This window comes from Anas platyrhynchos, chromosome 2 (genome assembly GCF_047663525.1).
Source record: "Anas platyrhynchos isolate ZD024472 breed Pekin duck chromosome 2, IASCAAS_PekinDuck_T2T, whole genome shotgun sequence".
In the NCBI taxonomy this organism is placed as follows: Eukaryota; Metazoa; Chordata; class Aves; order Anseriformes; family Anatidae; genus Anas; species Anas platyrhynchos.
The window spans coordinates 72,563,910-72,580,747 of NC_092588.1; the positions used below are offsets into that span (position 1 = coordinate 72,563,910).

The 16,838-nt window shown below is 41.5% G+C and overlaps 1 protein-coding gene across 7 annotated transcripts in view; it reads left to right on the forward strand.

The window, feature by feature from the left end:
• GRB10 (growth factor receptor bound protein 10) overlaps nucleotides 1-16,838 on the forward strand; it is a 148,475-nt gene that overhangs the window by 55,673 nt on the left and 75,964 nt on the right. For all 7 annotated transcript variants that reach the window (XM_072034924.1, XM_038173623.2, XM_072034919.1 and 4 more), the window contains one exon: nucleotides 5,768-5,861. Coding sequence is in view for 6 of the 7 variants with exons in the window: in XM_038173623.2 (XP_038029551.1) it covers nucleotides 5,768-5,861 (94 nt within the window). In the remaining variant the exon portion in view is untranslated. The remainder of the gene's footprint in view (nucleotides 1-5,767; nucleotides 5,862-16,838) is intronic.

Below are 16,838 nucleotides of genomic sequence, written 5' to 3' on the forward strand. Positions count from 1 at the left end.
CTCACTGAGCCTTTCGCTTGGCTCTTACCTAGCCAAATGACTATAGTTAAGAGACAGGAAACCTACTTACAGCTCTTTAATTATGTAATATGTGGGTTGTCTGTGCTTTAAAGTTTTTTTTTGCCTGGTGTGCAAAGCTTTTTTATTTTTTTCTTTATTTCTGTTGCATGTTAAGCACTGACCCAGAGAAGATGTGATCGGAGCTCTAGGAAGAGACAGCAGACAATATGCTTGAGTAAACTCGAATCGCTTGCAAAGCAGTGACTTTGGACAAACCCGAGAGCAGCCTTGCTGTTCCCTCAGAGCTGTACTTGTGACAAATTTCCTCAAGCTCTGGAGTGTCAGTGGTAAGGCAGGCTGAAAATACGTTGTACCGAACAGCTATCTGCCTGGGGACTGTGCTGCTGTGTTTAGCTGTGAAGAAGCCCGGTGACTTGCAGCTTTTAAGAAAGGAGCATCATGTGCATTACCAGCTAATCTCAGCTGTGGGGTCTGGGTTAGAGCTTTGTGGGGTTAGGACTGGCTCTGTCAGGTGGATTTCTTACTGTATTAGTGTGCATGCTTGCCTTCAGAGGGCTAAGAGTAAAACCGAGTGACAGAACAGAAACTCTGTTTGTGGCTGCAGACTGTATTTGACTCTGTACTCCCCTCTGTACATCTAATGCTTTATGTAGAGCTGCAACACCATGACATAAAAAAAGAAGCATACCTTAGAAAAAGTGCAAAGCTACTTCACTTTCAAGGAAATAGAGTTTTATTTGGGAAGTGAAGAATTACCTGAAGCGGTCCTCAGAAGAAATGCTGCTTTATCTGTTTATTGCCTACTGAAACTACAGAAGCGTGTTATGAATGGCAGTAGTGGGACAGATAAAGAAATGTTCATCTACCTTTGTGTCCTTTGGCTAAGAGGAACAAGTTGCAGATATGAAGAAAGTGTAATTTCTCCAAGTTTCCCCTTCCTGCTTCTGGGCTTCCTGAGCCAGGAGCTGGGTCCGTGCTTTAGCAGCCCTTGGTAGACTCTTCTTGAGTGAATTTTAATAATTGCTTTTGCTTGAAAACTTCACAGTAGTTTCCTCTGTCTGTGCTAGCAGAAATTAATTCTGCTTTGCACAAGTTGCCTGAACAGAGTAAAGCTAAGGTGGCTCAAGTAATGACCTGGCTAATCTTCTGTTTACGCTCGGCTAGTTTCAAAACATCTACTTTGGTGTGATAAAGTCGCATCGCCAGGTAGGCAGCGAGCTACTGTGGCTGTAGGAGTGCTTGTGTGCAAACTGAGCCCTATCTGTGTTGACAGTCTCTTGAACCGCGTTGGGACCCGTCAGCATGTCTGACTTGACTTTGTTGTGCTGGACGGTGTACAAACATCAGAAGTATGTCATGATCTTAATTTGTCGCTGTGGGATTGCTGGCATGGGCATGCGTGACTCTTGCTCAATTGAACCTTTTGTTCAGGGGCATGGCTGTGTGGGTTTGCAGACAGCTACAGTAAATCCAAAACCGGGGACTGTCGTCTTGGTGGTCTGGACATCCACGGTCTGGATGTAGTCCCAGGAGCTTCCGAGAAGCTGTGTTACCGCTGGTGTAGCCTTCCTTAATCTCTTGAACTTCCAGCTACTGCTTAAGTTAAAAAAAAAAAAAAAAAAAAAGTCTTCAGGAAAGGGGGATTTCCAGACTTCTAGAGAAAGCTACTCTATCTCAGCTAAATTCAGGTCCCTTTTTTTTTTTTTTTTCTTTTGCAAAGAAAGGGGAGAAGGGAAGTGTGGATGATACTTCATTATTTGTGCTTTTGGGTCTACTTCCTCCTATCTAAGCCCTGTTTACCAGTAAAATTAGCCTGAATGATGAGATAACCTTTACTGGAGGAACCGGGATGAGAGGAGCAGCAATATGCTGGTCAGCCAAAAAACGTCTCGTACTGATAAATGCTATCCCAAGCAAACACGGAGCTAAGCTGCAGGCAGGAATGGTATCACTCGGAGCCAAGGCAGCGATTAGAGAGCACTTATGCAGGCAGCAGTTACTGTAGTATACAGTTGACCTGTTCTCTGATTTAAATACCAGATTTAGTGTTTTCTTTGATAACTGAAACACTTATCATGCTAGCTTAAATTGCAGCAAACATTATGTCAAAGTTGAAGGAGTGTACCTTGAAAGGCTTGGTTATAGATTGAAGAATTAATCCAGATTGTCTGGGTTACTGATACACAGAGATAATGCTCTCTATGAATGGACTTTGCCTCTTGGTATGATGCAGCCATGGAGCGTTTTGCATCAGAAAATACAGGCTTGCAAAAGGACACTGAAATCTAACCTGTAATGCCAGTGTGTTTGGCTATATAAAATGCTAACTGCTTGAAGAGACTCTATAAAAATAAACCCTGCTTCAGATCGTTCTAACACTCTTGCTAGTCACTTGATTAAATCATCCTTGGTTACAGATGCTGACTGATAGAGAAAATAGTACATGCAAACAACTTAGTGAGGGCTAATGCCTCAACAGGCTTCTAAAAATACTGTAATAGCTGGATGGTACAGTAAGCTAAGTAACGTGCTTTGATTTCATATTGAGTGTGTTTATTGGAAGAGAAGAGGGACCTGGGGATTAAACCGTGGAGAAAACACATGACTTATTGGGAGCCCTGTTTCAGCAAGGGGCACGGTGATGGGCCAAAGCAGGTGCCCACTTTGCTGAGGGCCTCAGCCCCGACCTTGTGCCTGACAATAAGGCCGAGCCGAGGCTGCACCACAGCAGCTTGGCACGGAGCAATTATATAACTTTTTTTTTTTTTTCCTTTTTTCCCTTTAACCTTGTTCCTGTGTCTATCTGATTGCTGCTGCAGCTGGCGAGGCGCCATTGTTTGTCTTTGAACAACTGGCATAAATAGATTCTGGAGGGTCATGTGAAACTACCGTGAGCTCTTTAACATCGTGCCGTGCTTACCTTTCCTCGGCTGCCCGCATTGCTGCAGCAGGTGTGGTTTTGTTTATGCAGGCCGGCCGCTGTACTTTAGCAACGGGGCTGTGCTGGCCCTTAGCGCCCCGAGGAAACCTTTTGCTCCACGCTTGGCTCGAGTTGCAGGCAGGCTCTGCAGAGGTGAGCAGAGCTTTGCACCTCCTCAGACAGGCAGGGGCATCGCATCCCAGGTTTAGCAACTGGAACTGCTGCCTCTGGAAAGGTTACTGCAGGATATGGTGACGCTGGCTTGAGCATTGTGAATAAGGCCTGTGCTTCTCACTTCTTGTGGTGCAGCTCTAAGGGGGACCCAAGGGTGCTCAACTGCATCAGCATCTGCGGGGTTTTAATGACCTGACAAACATATGAGGTGTTGAGTTTCACAGGGAAAGTGCACGAAGAAAAACTGTGTTGAGAGGATGTTCTGCTTTATTTTTAGTGCCTGGGATGTCCAGCTCTCAGCCTTTGTACCAGGTGTGAAATACCTGAGGAGCAGTCAGCTTCAGCTTTGAGTTTTGACTGAAACTTTTCCTAGATAAGTTTTTCTTCCCCACTATTGACCTTGGAGCCTTTTAAAGTATTACTTTAAACTTCTGGGGGTACAGGCTCCTTTGGTATGTGATTTCTGTTTCCTGCAGTTACTGTGTCATAATGTAAGTCCCAGCTTTTTTGTCTGAAACTTAAAATTGAGATATTCTGGTCCAGGTCAGTGCTGACTGTGTGGTAGCCCAGAGAAAATGAGAGGTGTGAAAGGGAGCACTAAAGGGAGGAGGTAGCCAACACAGAGTCAGAAGGCTTAGTGGTCTCCATTGTATCTGGCATAGGTAGACAAATATCATGTGTATCTTACCATATTACTACCTGGACAAGCTGGAAATGTGGGCCCATGTGAACCTAATGAGGTTCAGCAAGTCCACGAGCAAACTTCTGCACCTGTGTCAGGGCAATCCCAGACATGAGCACAGACGAGGAGAAGAGCTCATTGGGAGCAGCCCTGCAGAGAAGGACTTGGGGGTTCTGGTGGACAAAAAGCTCAACATGAGCCAGCAGTGAGTGCTTGCAGCCCAGAAGGCCAACTGTGTCCTGGGCTACATCAACAGAGGGATGGCCGGCAGGGCGGGTGAGGTGGTTGTCCCCCTCTCCTCTGCCCTTGTGAGGCCCCAACTGGAGTGCTGCGTATAGGTCTGGGGCCCCCAGCACAAGAAAGATGTGGGGCTGTTAGAGTGGGTCCAGAGGAGGGCCATGAGGTTGATCAGAGGGCTGGAGCACCTCTCATGTGAAGAAACGCTGAGAGAGCTGGGGATATTGAGCCTGGAGAAGGATCAAGGGTAACCTTATTGCAGCTTTTCAATACTTAAAGGGGGCTTATAAAAAAGATACAGAGCAACTTTTTGCTCAGGCAGATAGTGACGTGACAAGGAGTAATGGATTTAAACTAAAAGAGGGTAGATTTAGGTTAGATACAAGGTAAAAGTTCTTTACTCTGAGGGTGGTGAGACACTGGCACAGGTTACCCAGAGAAGCTGTGGATGCCCCATCCCCGGAGGTGCCTAAGGCCAGGTTGGATGGGGCTTTGGGTCTGGTGGGAGATGTTCCTGCCTATGGCAAGGGGTTGAAACTGGGTGGTCTTTAAGGTTGCTTCCAATCCAAGCCATTCTATGATACATTTATTTGTAAAAACCTCCTATAGTCGTGCCACCTTTGGCAGTTCTTGTCTTGGGAGTGCGTGTGGGCTCCTGAACTGGTACAATTTTAAGCATTAGCTTATATTCCGTAAGCTGGAAAAGTTGTGCTTCACTCACAGTTGCACGTAGTTGAAGTCCTATTTGCTGAGTCCACATCATTGGTCTGCCATAATTGTCATTTGCTGTGAAGGTGGTTCCTTTGCTTTGATAGACATGCTATTACGTATTTACATGCTATTTATGTATTTATTTCACACTTTGGGCACAGTAGGAAAGTGTATGAAGTCGTGTATATCACTGTAGCATAGTCTGTTACGCAGCCAACTTCATGCGCTTGCTTCTGTTTGTCCATTCCTGCCCTTAATTGGCATATGCAGAGGTATACCAACTTTGTAAGCCTGTGTACTAGTTCTAAATTTCCTTCTCATGTTCATATTTCTGAAACTTGGTGTGACTTATCTTGCTTTTCTTATTTACTTTTTTTTGTTTATATTTCAATTTTCTTGCTTTCTCCTAGCCTTCTCTTCTGGCAAGATCTGTGAGAAACCATGGTATTTTAGACTTAGCCAAATTCAGTGTGTGTTAAAACTTCTTGAAACCTGATCTTGTGAGAGTTCTAGTATGAAAAAAATTCAGGTTGGCATCCAGAACCATGGATGTTTAGATAAACTGAACTTCTGGTTCCTCTTGAGGTTTGGTAGTTCACTACTGAATCCGTTTCAGTCCAGTTAATTAGTTATAAACCCCTAAGCCACAGCCTTGGAATTAAAGAAAACAAAGCCCCAAGCTTCCACATAATTTGATTCAAGAAGAAACTTTTGTTTAACTAGGAAATGCATTTATATTACTATTTCCCATTTTGAAATGTAAAATTGACATCCATCCAGATCAGCCAGCAACATAGTCATTTATTCTGGATTCACGTTGCCTGTATTAATGTGGCAGTCTAGTGTCCCCTGATACGCACAAATCTTATTTTTTTCCTTCCCATTCTCCAGCATTGGTTTCTCCTTTTAGAGGTATGGCAGAGACTTTTCTCCTGTCAATGTTTTTGGCTCTGCACAACATAGCTTACAGGGAGTACAGAGTGCCTGTTTTTGACGAGATTTTTCTGCTCTTCTCTTCTCAGGACAATGTAGATCAGACTTCGGCTCATGGTCGGCGGGATCTGGTGGAACCAGGTTTCCAAGAACCATCTAATCGCATCTCCCTAAATCACCAAGGTAAGAAATAATGGGTACAAATCCAGTCTCCTTGGGGGAAAGCCGGAGTGCTGTGGATGCAGAGGTAGTTTTTCCTCCACGTTGCAGTTTGTCCTTCTTGTTAAAAAAATTACTAAACCAAAAGTTATGGATGGTTGGAGTAGGAAAGCTGAAGATGTAGTTTGTTGTTTTTTTGTTTTGTTTTATTTTGTTTTTATCACAACTATCCTGTGAGCTGTGGATGAAGATGGCTAAGAACCTGTGGTGAACCTGAAGTCTTGTAGCCCAAATTAGGACTGTCAGCCTGGGCAGAAGGAATAGCCTCCTCTTTTTAGGGGAGGAAGAGTGGAGTCCTGAAATTTAATTCAACATTTGCAATGTTAACATTACACTTTAAAAACTTTAACCAGGTGTAAAAATGGTTCAGGGCTCTGGCTCAACTCTTTACTTCTGCAACAAAAGAATGTTTACTTGCTTTGCATGATGGAAATCACCTCATGCAGGGGCAAGGCAGTCTTGAACTAGATGTTGTAAAGCTGATGCCTTGAGATGTGCAAATGCTGGGGCAGATTTACATGGGTGACTTCTGAAGCTTTCTGTGAATGTCCCTCATTCATCAGGGAACACATTCACTGTGGTTTAAGTTCATTGGATGAAGTGAGAGTAGTTGTGGCTGCTGCTCATGCAGTCTGAATAGGTATTGAAAAGAGAGAGAGTATTCCATTTTGATGGCTGAGTGGTAACTTTGAAGCCTAACATCTTCCTAGCAGGTCAATACTTCATTTTCAAGTCCTTCTTTTCCCCTAGCAATGTTACAGCACTGAAAGAATCCATATGGGGTCACCTGGTGTGTGGCTCTGCCTCACTACGTTGAGGCTGCGGATGTGTCTAGGCAAAATGGTCCAAACTAATTTTCAAAGCAGGTATCTTTACAAAGAATGCTTTTCGTAGGGGTGTTGTCAGTTAAAGGCCTGTTTCTACAGTAGGACTCAATTAATATTTTTCCCTGTAGTTTCTGAAGTAGAGTTCACCTTTGCAGCCACAGGCTGTGTTGATATTTTTGTTAGCCGACTGACAGCAATCAAATCCAGTATTTCTCAAATCTTACTGATTTTATTGCTGAAGTAGGTATCTAGCACATTTTTAATCTTCCCTGCCCCTGTGACTATAAAATGCTGTTATGTAAGAAGCACAGGCTAAGAAAAGAAATCTGCACGTCCAGTGGTGGCCTCTAATGCTGCGTTTGGCTGTAGCGCTTCATCTTTTCCCAGTGCTGAAGGGAAACAAAGTGTTTTACAGCAATGATAGCTATTCTTTCAATGTCTTTTTGAAAATGGAAGTGTAATGTTATGGCATGTCCCATTTGTTTGTTCAGTCGAAGTACAAGCTTCTACCTTGTTTTACAGTCTATGAAATACACGTTCTCGTTCAATAACTTGGGAGTACAGCTATTTTAACAGCTGCCCCATAGTCCAGTAACCCATTAATGAATAGTACATAGGAAAATGTAACGTGAAGAACTTCAGAGGTATTTGTGACATGGTGTGAACTAGTTCCAATGCAGCGATATTAGACTAGATTATTAAAGTGGGGTTTTATGTTCTGTGACAGGTTTTTTTGTTTTTTGTTTTTTTTTTAAATTCCTACAATAAATTGTGTTATCCATTAATTTCTGTTAAAATGTTGCTGACACTGGTTTAGATGAAAAACGGAAGAGTAAAGCTGTATCCAAAAGTAACTTGCAGCATTTTGATAAGTTTATCTATGCTTTATGATACATGTGGATTACGCTGATGATAAAGATATTTGCAACAGACTGTGGCCAGTTTTGCTTCCAGTTATATACAATATTACTTGCTGAGCTCAGCTTATACTGACTAGCGGATCTAAAGCTTTTATTCCTGCATTTCGCAACAGTTTTAAGGAAAGCCAATAGGCCTGCAACAAAGCAGGTTTAATGCATATTTAACTTGAGCAGAAATTCTGGAATGATTACAACTGACTAAAATACCTGATGTATTAGGTACTCCTGCGCCCCCCAGCCTTTTTCCCTTTGGTGTGTTGTGTCTGAACTACTGCAGCTGAACTTTGAGCAACCATACTTGTTATGTGTTTTTTTTTGGTGTTTTTTTTTTTTTTTTGTGTGTATACACTTCCAGTTCATACCTGACCACCGTGCTCAGTGAGCACAGCAGATTTGCCAGTTTCTGTTGAACATTAACCTACAGCTCTTTGTTTTTCTCTCAGAAAGCTTTGGTACAAGCACTTACAATTCTGAACCAGACCCTGCTTTCCACAGCCTACAAAAATGGTGATTAGTTTCCTTTGAGGTATCTCAATCTCTTCAACGCAAACTGGAAAAAGAGCATGCAAGTGGAGACTGAGATATCCCTGCCAACTGTCCCCATGTGAATAAGCTCTTTCTTGAGAAGGGTATTTCAAGTACACGTTTCCTGCTGAATCACTCTTTTACACAAGCAGTTGCTGTATAACTATTCAGCTTTTTATTTTAAAAGAATATCGTGTAATGATTTGGGAGCAGAGAACACTTCTTGTAAAGCAAAGAGTCTTAAAATATGCAGGTTTCATATAAAACAAATGTAGGAGACGTTGAGTGCAAATGGAATAGTATTTTCTCCTATGAATAGGTTAATAACTGCTTTTGTGTAGATATGCTAATAACACACGTTAACAATAAGTATTTATATATATATATAAGCCATTATTTAGTATTCACTTACAAGTCGTTTTGCCAGCTGGATAAGTTTCATAAAAGTACTAAACCTGAGAAGAACAGGAACTAGGATTTCTTACCTATATTCTCCAAATCTACTTCATAAATGAAATGCAAGGGAAAAGAAAGAAAACTTCATCCAGTAGAACAGTGCTAATGCTCAGTAAAGTAAAGAAGCAGGTGTGCTTCAGCTACCTATTGAAAGTCCTGTTTGTCTACCACAAAGTACAAAAGCCAGGATTTTGGCAGTTAATAGACAGCAAGTCAAGTACTTCTCGAGCAGTCACTCCAGATGCTGTAGTAAAGCCTAGAGCATGGAGAAGAAACATGTCTAAACTATGGAGCACATCCTAAAGAATTAAGGAAAGAGGTGAGGAAATGATCAAAGCAATTATTTACCATCTTTCAAAACACAATGAGAACAAGGAAGTAAAAGCATGCTTAGAGGGGCAGCTCTTGTGTGTTTTTTTCTTCCCCCAGCAGGAGTGTGGAGATGAAGCCTAGTCAGCCACGTATCGGTTCTGTAAAATGTGCAGTACTCACAAATGTTTCATATTTTACAGTGACAGGGTTCCTTGCAGCATTTGTATGCTGTCCAATAGGGAGGGCAATGATCTGGGGACCATAATGATGATTTCAGTCCAAATGCTTGCATTCACACTGAGATACTGCTCTGAGGTCTTTATTAGAGGCGATCAGCTCCAGCACTCATTCCTCCTGCCCCAGCACACCCAAGGGGTGCTGCCGGTTCTCCTGTCTGCCTAAGCACCTCTATAGTTCAGCCTCCGCTCCCCTTGGTTGAGTGCACCCACTGTGGGGTACCACAGGAGTTGATCTTCAATGTGTCTTGTTAGCAAGATAAGGTCGCTTCACCGATTTCCCTACGCTACCTAGGAGTAGCCTTGCTGTATGAAATATGATAGCAAAATACAGCATGCTACAGAAAACTAGATAAGCAACTGGATTTATTTATTCTCAGACTTCATGGGGGCTTAACCTGCAGACTGTGATGCTGCCATTTCTCTTCTCGCTCCGTGCTTCTGGGCTTTTCTTCCTTGAGCTCATTCTCATTTGTTTCTCTAACAAGCAGTAAATAATGCCAACTTCAGTCCCAGCTTATGGGCAGTACTTTTTATTAATACTTGACATGCTTTTTAGAGGTAGTGTAGCTACTTATTCAAACTTTGGAAGTCAGGCATAAATAAGATGCATTCTGTCACCTTAACTTTTAATGGAAGTATTCGACATGCAGTTCTGGCACTTTCTTTATGTGTTTACTTGTAGAGATGATTGTTGGTGTCTGTACAAATGTGTTTTGTCATGGGTCTGTAATGAAAGATTCATCTTCCTTTTATTTCTGCATTCGTGCTTTCAGTAGCTGTCTCAGCTATTGTTGGGCTCGATGCTTTTTGTTCCAGGAGTTCCCAGAGGGAGCTGAGCTGAACACTGCTGTACCTCTGGCTCTGCTGCCAGATGGCTTCAGCAGCAGAAAGAAAACAGTGAGATGAGTTGTTATAGCCAACAGCAGTCCTTTGTCAACAGCCAGCTCACCCTTTGGTCTTTTTTGGCTGGTCCTGGTAGGAAATCTTGCCTACAGTGAGATGGTGAAGATGCTGTGGTTGCAGATCAGTTGGCTTTAGGGCTTCCTTGGTGTTATGCCTGTACAGAGCACTTGTTCCCACTGAGCAGTGCTGTCTGCTCTTGAGGCAGATGCTCTCCTCTCCCTCTCTGGCTTGGAACTGAGAGGTAACTTCTATGGAGGTGATAGAAGTCTGATGGTGGGATGTGCCTTTGTAGCACACTGCTTGGGTCCAGAAAATACAAGGCTATGTGAATGCACAAGAAATTTTGAGTAAGTATGGGCTTAAATGAGGTAGTACAATGACTAAGGTTTAACCCAGGGAAATAACATTCTGTAGCCCTTTTTCTCCAGCAGTACTATTATTATTTGCTTTAAATGTCTTGCCTTTTGCATCTGCCTGATGATAGGCACGTGAGGTTGAGGCAGTTTTGTTGTTAGCTTTGTAACTAAAGAATGTGTTTAGTAACCACTGGTGCTACCTCTGGTATGCTTCAGTCATGGGATCCCAGTGGGATGAATCAGTTATTTGGTGTATCAGGACTAACCCATGTTTTTGCAGAATCCAGCTGGTACTGAATGGAAAATGTAGAATGAAATACAGATAGTTTTGTTTGTATTGCAAAGACAATACCGAAAGCTGCCAGACATTCATGAATTCTCATGTATTGTATAAATGTTTTCGTCATTGTCCAGCCTTAGAAAAAAACACCATTACTGCCAAAAAGATTTACACTAACTACCATTACACACAGAACTGAGCCCGCACTTCCTGCCTAGCTCATTACAGTACCTTTGTCTTATTTTAGAGAAGGCTTCTATTGTATTTTGTGATGAATCTTGTTAGCACAGTTTCTAGGAGGGCGCCCAGAATAGCTGTGGAGAAGTTTAACTTTCCTGATTATATTAGTTCCCAAACCCTTGGGCTGACAGAACTCTGAAAAAAATGGAAAAGATGAAAAGAAGACAAAGGAGGTTGTTTTTTAGTACAGATAGCTTGACGCAGAACTCTGAAGTTACAGAAAGACAAATTTGACCAGCTGATTGAGTACAGCAGGAAAACTCTGTATATACAAGAGCTGCTAATGATGATTGAGTGAAATCAGTGAAATGAGAAGAAACAGGCCAAGTACAGTTTAAAATGCTTGTATGTTCATAGAAACGTATTTTCAGATGACTGATGGATTTTCTTTTATGTTTCATTAACTAGGGATTAACTGTTGCTTTCTTAACTGTAAAAGAAGGGAGAAAAAGACTTCACATTAACCTGTAAGAGTTTTAATATCAAGTTTGCAAATCTTTTGTTTTGGATATATTTAAAATTGAAAGTATTCCCTGAAGCCACCTGATGAGAGTGTTTTTAAAAACAAACAAAAACCAAAAAAAAACAACCTCAATTCTCACAGTTGGCAGACATAGGATTTTAAACATGTTTTATAATTTATCACGGTTCTATGTTTTCTGTTTACATGACCATCAAGGTAAATTCATAAGCTTTAAGCCTATTTTCTATTATGTTTTATGAAAAATTATAAAGTTATTACTACATTTGCAATTAAATTCTTGACATGTTGGAGGAGAGAGAGTCTCTAGGCTTGTAGTGGTTGCACTGGGGGAGCAGGTGGAGCTGGGCTGAGGCTGAGGAGTTGCGTTCCTTACCTCAGATAATCCATGACACTATCCCAGGCCCTAGGGGAATGAAGCTGCATGGATTTTATGGCTGAGAAGGTGTTTTTTTCATCCTGAAGATAGAGGGATGGTGTTCCTACACTTTCTCTTTTAAGATTTCTGTCTCCAGTTATCCCTGGGGGGGATTCACAAGGTGTGAACTTAGGAGTGATTAGAAGCTCATTTCTTGTTACTCTTGCTCAATTCCTGCCTGAGGCTTTGGGAGGGGAGGATGTAAATTTGGCATCTGGATACTGTGATTCTGGTGCTCCTGTCTAGATGTTTCTCAGTGTGAGAGGGTGCTTACTTCCCTTACCCCTTGTGTGGATGTATTTGAGAACATGTTAGCTTGACACTTGTAGAAGCCTAAAGTATGCTAGTGATGACTAAGATCACTGCAAATGCTGTAATTTGTTTAATAGCGTCTCCCTCTAAAATGAAATTTCCTTTTTCATTCTCTTTTGTCCTTAATTAAGGGATGTGCATTTCCTGCTACCACTGAAGTGGAGCTAAGGCCACCTGCCAGAGCAGTCGTAATTTTGCATCCCTCAGCCAGGTTACAGCTAAGTAACAGTAACACAAGGGATGGTACATGGACATGCTCTTTTTGTGCTCACTTGTTTGCTGTCAGCACACTTCCCATGAGGTACATCAGCTGAGAGCAGCGAGTGGTGCCGTCACCCTCACGGATGGTTCCTGTGCCCATGCTGCTCCTCCAGTTGTGTTACGGTGGCTGGCTGCTGGCTTGTCTCCCTGTAGGCCTCGCTGTTCACTCGGGTTAGCAGGAGAACAACTACACAGCACCTTGCATAAGCTGTGAGGCGCCCTGAGAAAAGCAATTGGGAAGTCCTTCTGGAGAGGGCTCTTTGTTCGGGCTTCTCATTTTCCTCTTCAGGCTCCCAAGCAGTGATGACTGACAGGAACTCCTCCTTCCATCTTGTCTTAAGAAATCGCTTTTGCCCCAGTGCAGGCTGATGGTCAAACCTGAGCAAGGTTAAATTGAGATGCTTTATTGTCAGCATTGAATATTGACCAAGGATTTGTTCTTGTGGGTCATTAAAGCATGAGCCTTAGAAACCAGCAGTCCACCTCAGTGATGGACAGGAAGCCAGTACCCGTATGTAGCGTGTGATCTCCAGAGTCCTGTGCTTCTGATGGAAGCGGTGTGCTTGGGGAAACCTAGGTGCTAGATGGAAACCTGGATCTCAAGGTCTACTTTCGGTGAGGTGCTTCTCCCAGGTACCTAGCTCAGCTCATTTCTTACGCTCTTATCTCATTTTTTCTTAAATTTGCTTTTATTTATTTATTTATTTTACATGAGTAAATGAGCTCCAAATCCTAGTGTGTGCTCTGTCCTGTGTAAATCTATTCACACAGCAACTTACATCATCCCCATCCTTTCTGTAAGCAAATTAGTAAAGCAGCTGAGTACAATAGATTTCAATATTTTTTTATTGTCTTATATGCTGATTTATTCACTGTCCAACAGGTAGGCGGAGACTTGTGGTCTCAGGTTGTCCTCTACTTCCTAGGTGGCGTATTTGTTCAATTTGAGTTAATGGTCCATAATTGAGCTGAGTGATTTGAAATGTCCTCTTCTAATTTAATCACTGTAAGTTAACTGTAAAACCTTGAGATGAGCTCATATGTTTTCTGGAATAATTTTATTGCCTTTAGTTATGTTTTATTTGCTTTCTTTTGTAATCTGACTAAATTTGTACTGTCAAGATGCTAAGGGGAATGGAAGGATGGAAAGCAATACTACCAGTGAAAAGGCTGCTCTTGTGATAGATTCCGGATGAATTAGCATGGCTGAGCTGAATTCTTGTCTGTGTTATTCCTCCATCTTCCTGCACGACCTTGGGTTCTGGTTAGTTTTCCCTGTTAGGGCTGTGTGTTTTAAGTGTATTTTGCTTTGTGTAAGAACTTTTTGAACCTTTCAGTGAAGGTGTCATAGCCAAATGTCAAAACATGTCTGTGGACACTTAAATTGTCTCAGTATAATGAGCTTTCCAGCTAGGAAAGTTGATTTATTATGTAGCCTACTTTTTAATCATGCCATAACAAAGGCAGTTGTTCAGTAAAGTGTCTTTCTAGCATCATAATATTGACTTCAAATTCTGACACTTTAACCAAAATCAAATCCTAAATTGCAAAGGTGATTTGACATGTAAAGAGGGAGGGTATATTTAAAGATGGAAACAATCTTTGTCACTGTAGTTATACTGTCTGTTATGATATAGTGTTTAAATATATATATCTATATATTAAAGCATAAGTACCTCTGATTTTGAAATAAAAGTGCTATGTCACAATGCAAGGTCAGCTTTAATGGAGGAAGAACTGTTGTTCAATACTTGATTATGTGAAAAGCTCTTAGATGCTAATCTGATTTCATGACTGTTGTGTTCAAGTCTGAAATAAAGATATTCTGCTTATTTCAGCTGTTAAGCGCATCAGCTCTAAGTAAGTGGGAATTTGATTGCAATTTATCTGCATTACATGTGATGTTTGAAATTCCTGTGACCAAAGAGGGAAGTATTTTTTTTGTAAATTTCTGTCTGCTTTGGTGAAATCAGGAAATTGGTATTGAGAGCACAGTGTTTCTGTGCTATCATAAGGCAACGGGAAAACAGCCCTCCCCCCGCCCCAAATACCCAGTCCTATGAAAGTTATTTTTAAGAACATCATAACAGCGGTGTGGCAAAGTAGAGGAAGTTGTTGTGCCAGAAACTACTCCCTGAATTCTTGAAACCGACTAGACTAGAGCTTGGCAAGAAACCTTTTAACAGCCTTAGTTCACCAGTACATTTAGCAATTCTGGGACTAGACATCATTTTTTCCCAGAATAAAATCCATTTAACTTCAGATAAAGACCTGAGTTACTCCTACCCCCATTTAAAGCATACTGAACTGATTTGTGTTCTGTCTCTGATCAGCCACGTACCTTTGATCTCACTTGTGATGGCAGATAATTTCTAATAGCTGACACAATGCAGCCCTCTTGTCTGCAAACAATTCTGGGAGACGTGCATTCAATTTTTAGGTTTTTATTTTCCCTGACCTTTAAGGTTATATTTTTGGTCTCTATCAAAGTGGTGAGAGGGTGGAGAACAGGCAGTGCAGCTCTTTATTTCCTTCCATTGTTTGTCCTAATGATAAAGTGTCCTAACATTTGGTTTCTGTCTCTTCTTTCCAATGCCTCAGGTGGAACAAAATGTGCTAATTTACCTTTTAGTTTCATCCTCTACACAAAGCTTTTATCGTCTTAGAAATGAATACAGAAATTTAACTTAGCTCCCTTTAAAAGAAATAAATAAAACCAAGCATTGTTTAAATCTGTAGCATTTCCTGGGGTAAGAAACAGAATGAGATGGAGGTAAGACTTGTTCACAGGTGTGAAATGGGGCGTATCTGAGATGCGGCAGTTCTCTTGGCAAAAGTTTTGTGGCTTTAGTATTCCTTATGATTCAACAACTTGCTGGACTTCCTTTTCACTTGTTTGCAGGTCTAAATTAGAGGAGAAATTCTGAATGCTAAACAAAAGCTAGCATGGTACTTAAAAATCAAATGGGTTTTAAAAGTTGGCTGGTACAACTATGGCAAATTTAGGTTAAATAGTCTAGACAATAATAGAATGAGTTTTAAGATTTTAGTATCCTTTTGTGCATAGCAGGGCAAATCACATCATCAGGTAAAGATGGAACACATAATTGAGAGGAAAATGCCCAATTCAAGTTAAAGCTTTAAACAGCACCTTTCTTAAAAATGCCTTTCCTAATCTGTTTATAAAAGTCACTGGTTGTGCCAGATGACTGGGAAGCTAGGACTGCAGATTTCAAGATTTTTCCAGCATAGGAACGTATTGAGTCAAACAAGTTTCAGTGGAATGTGTTCATGGTCTGTATCAGCAAGTGTAGCTCAACTCAGTCATGTCAAGAGGAGGATATACTGCGATCTACTCAAGGAAATGGATGTCACTAAAAATACCTGTTTAATAATATTTTTTTGTTGTTGGGTGAAAGTAGTCTTTCTTAATGGCAAAGCTGTTGTTTATTTAAATATCAAAATGATTTTCTGATTTTTTTTGAAAAAGATTCAAAGTTGATGACTGAAGTCAGGCTTAGCATAAAATGGCACAGTTTCTGATGGCAGCAGCATGCTGGTTCTTTTTGTAAGACCTACATCTGTACAGTGTACTTGTATGTGTCCACCACAAATCCTCATCGGGAAAGGGCAGTTTGAAAGCAACAAGTGACCTCAAAACAGCTCCTTACTTTATCAATCATTGGGGTCTATGTGTGGTGAAGATTTCTTTGTCAGTCCTCTTGGAAGTTGCATGCAGTAACAAGCCTCCCAAGTCTGCACTGCAGGGTGGTAGAGAGATTCTTATGCTCATATGCAAACTAGCTAGATTGCCTACTATAGCAATTAATTATGGCTGCAGCAGAACTAATTTGCATGTGTTGCTAGTAATCTATACCTCAGGCAGCTATAAGCTGTTCAGAATAATTGGACCTGACCTGTGGTTTTAATGAAATTGGACCACAGGAATCATTGCAGGACATTGCTAAGCGTCCATTTCTTCACCTGAGCTCAATGAAGCATCGATGGGCTCTCCACTCGCACTATCCCCCCTAGCAGGCATTATGAATTATGAAATACTTGCTGGGGTTGGCCACTGGGCATGTGCAGAGCTGGGCAAGGAGTTAGTGCTTGTTCAACAAATTACTTCTTACATGGGATGAAACAAATCACTGCTGGTTGTCTACCCAACTTTTCCCCATCAGCAAAATGAGGATATTGCTATTGCAAAACTTGTGTCAAGTATGTGGTTGAGATCTGCTTCGTGGGGTGCATGCTGTTTTCACAGATGAAGTTCTGTTTTGTTCATGGTATTAAGTGAGGAGCCAGGCCTGGAGAGATGTAATCAAGACTGAAGTGTTTCCACTGTAACTTTTCTTAGTAATATATACCCTTCTGTGGAAAACCTCCTCACCTCAAAGGCTATTTCAAA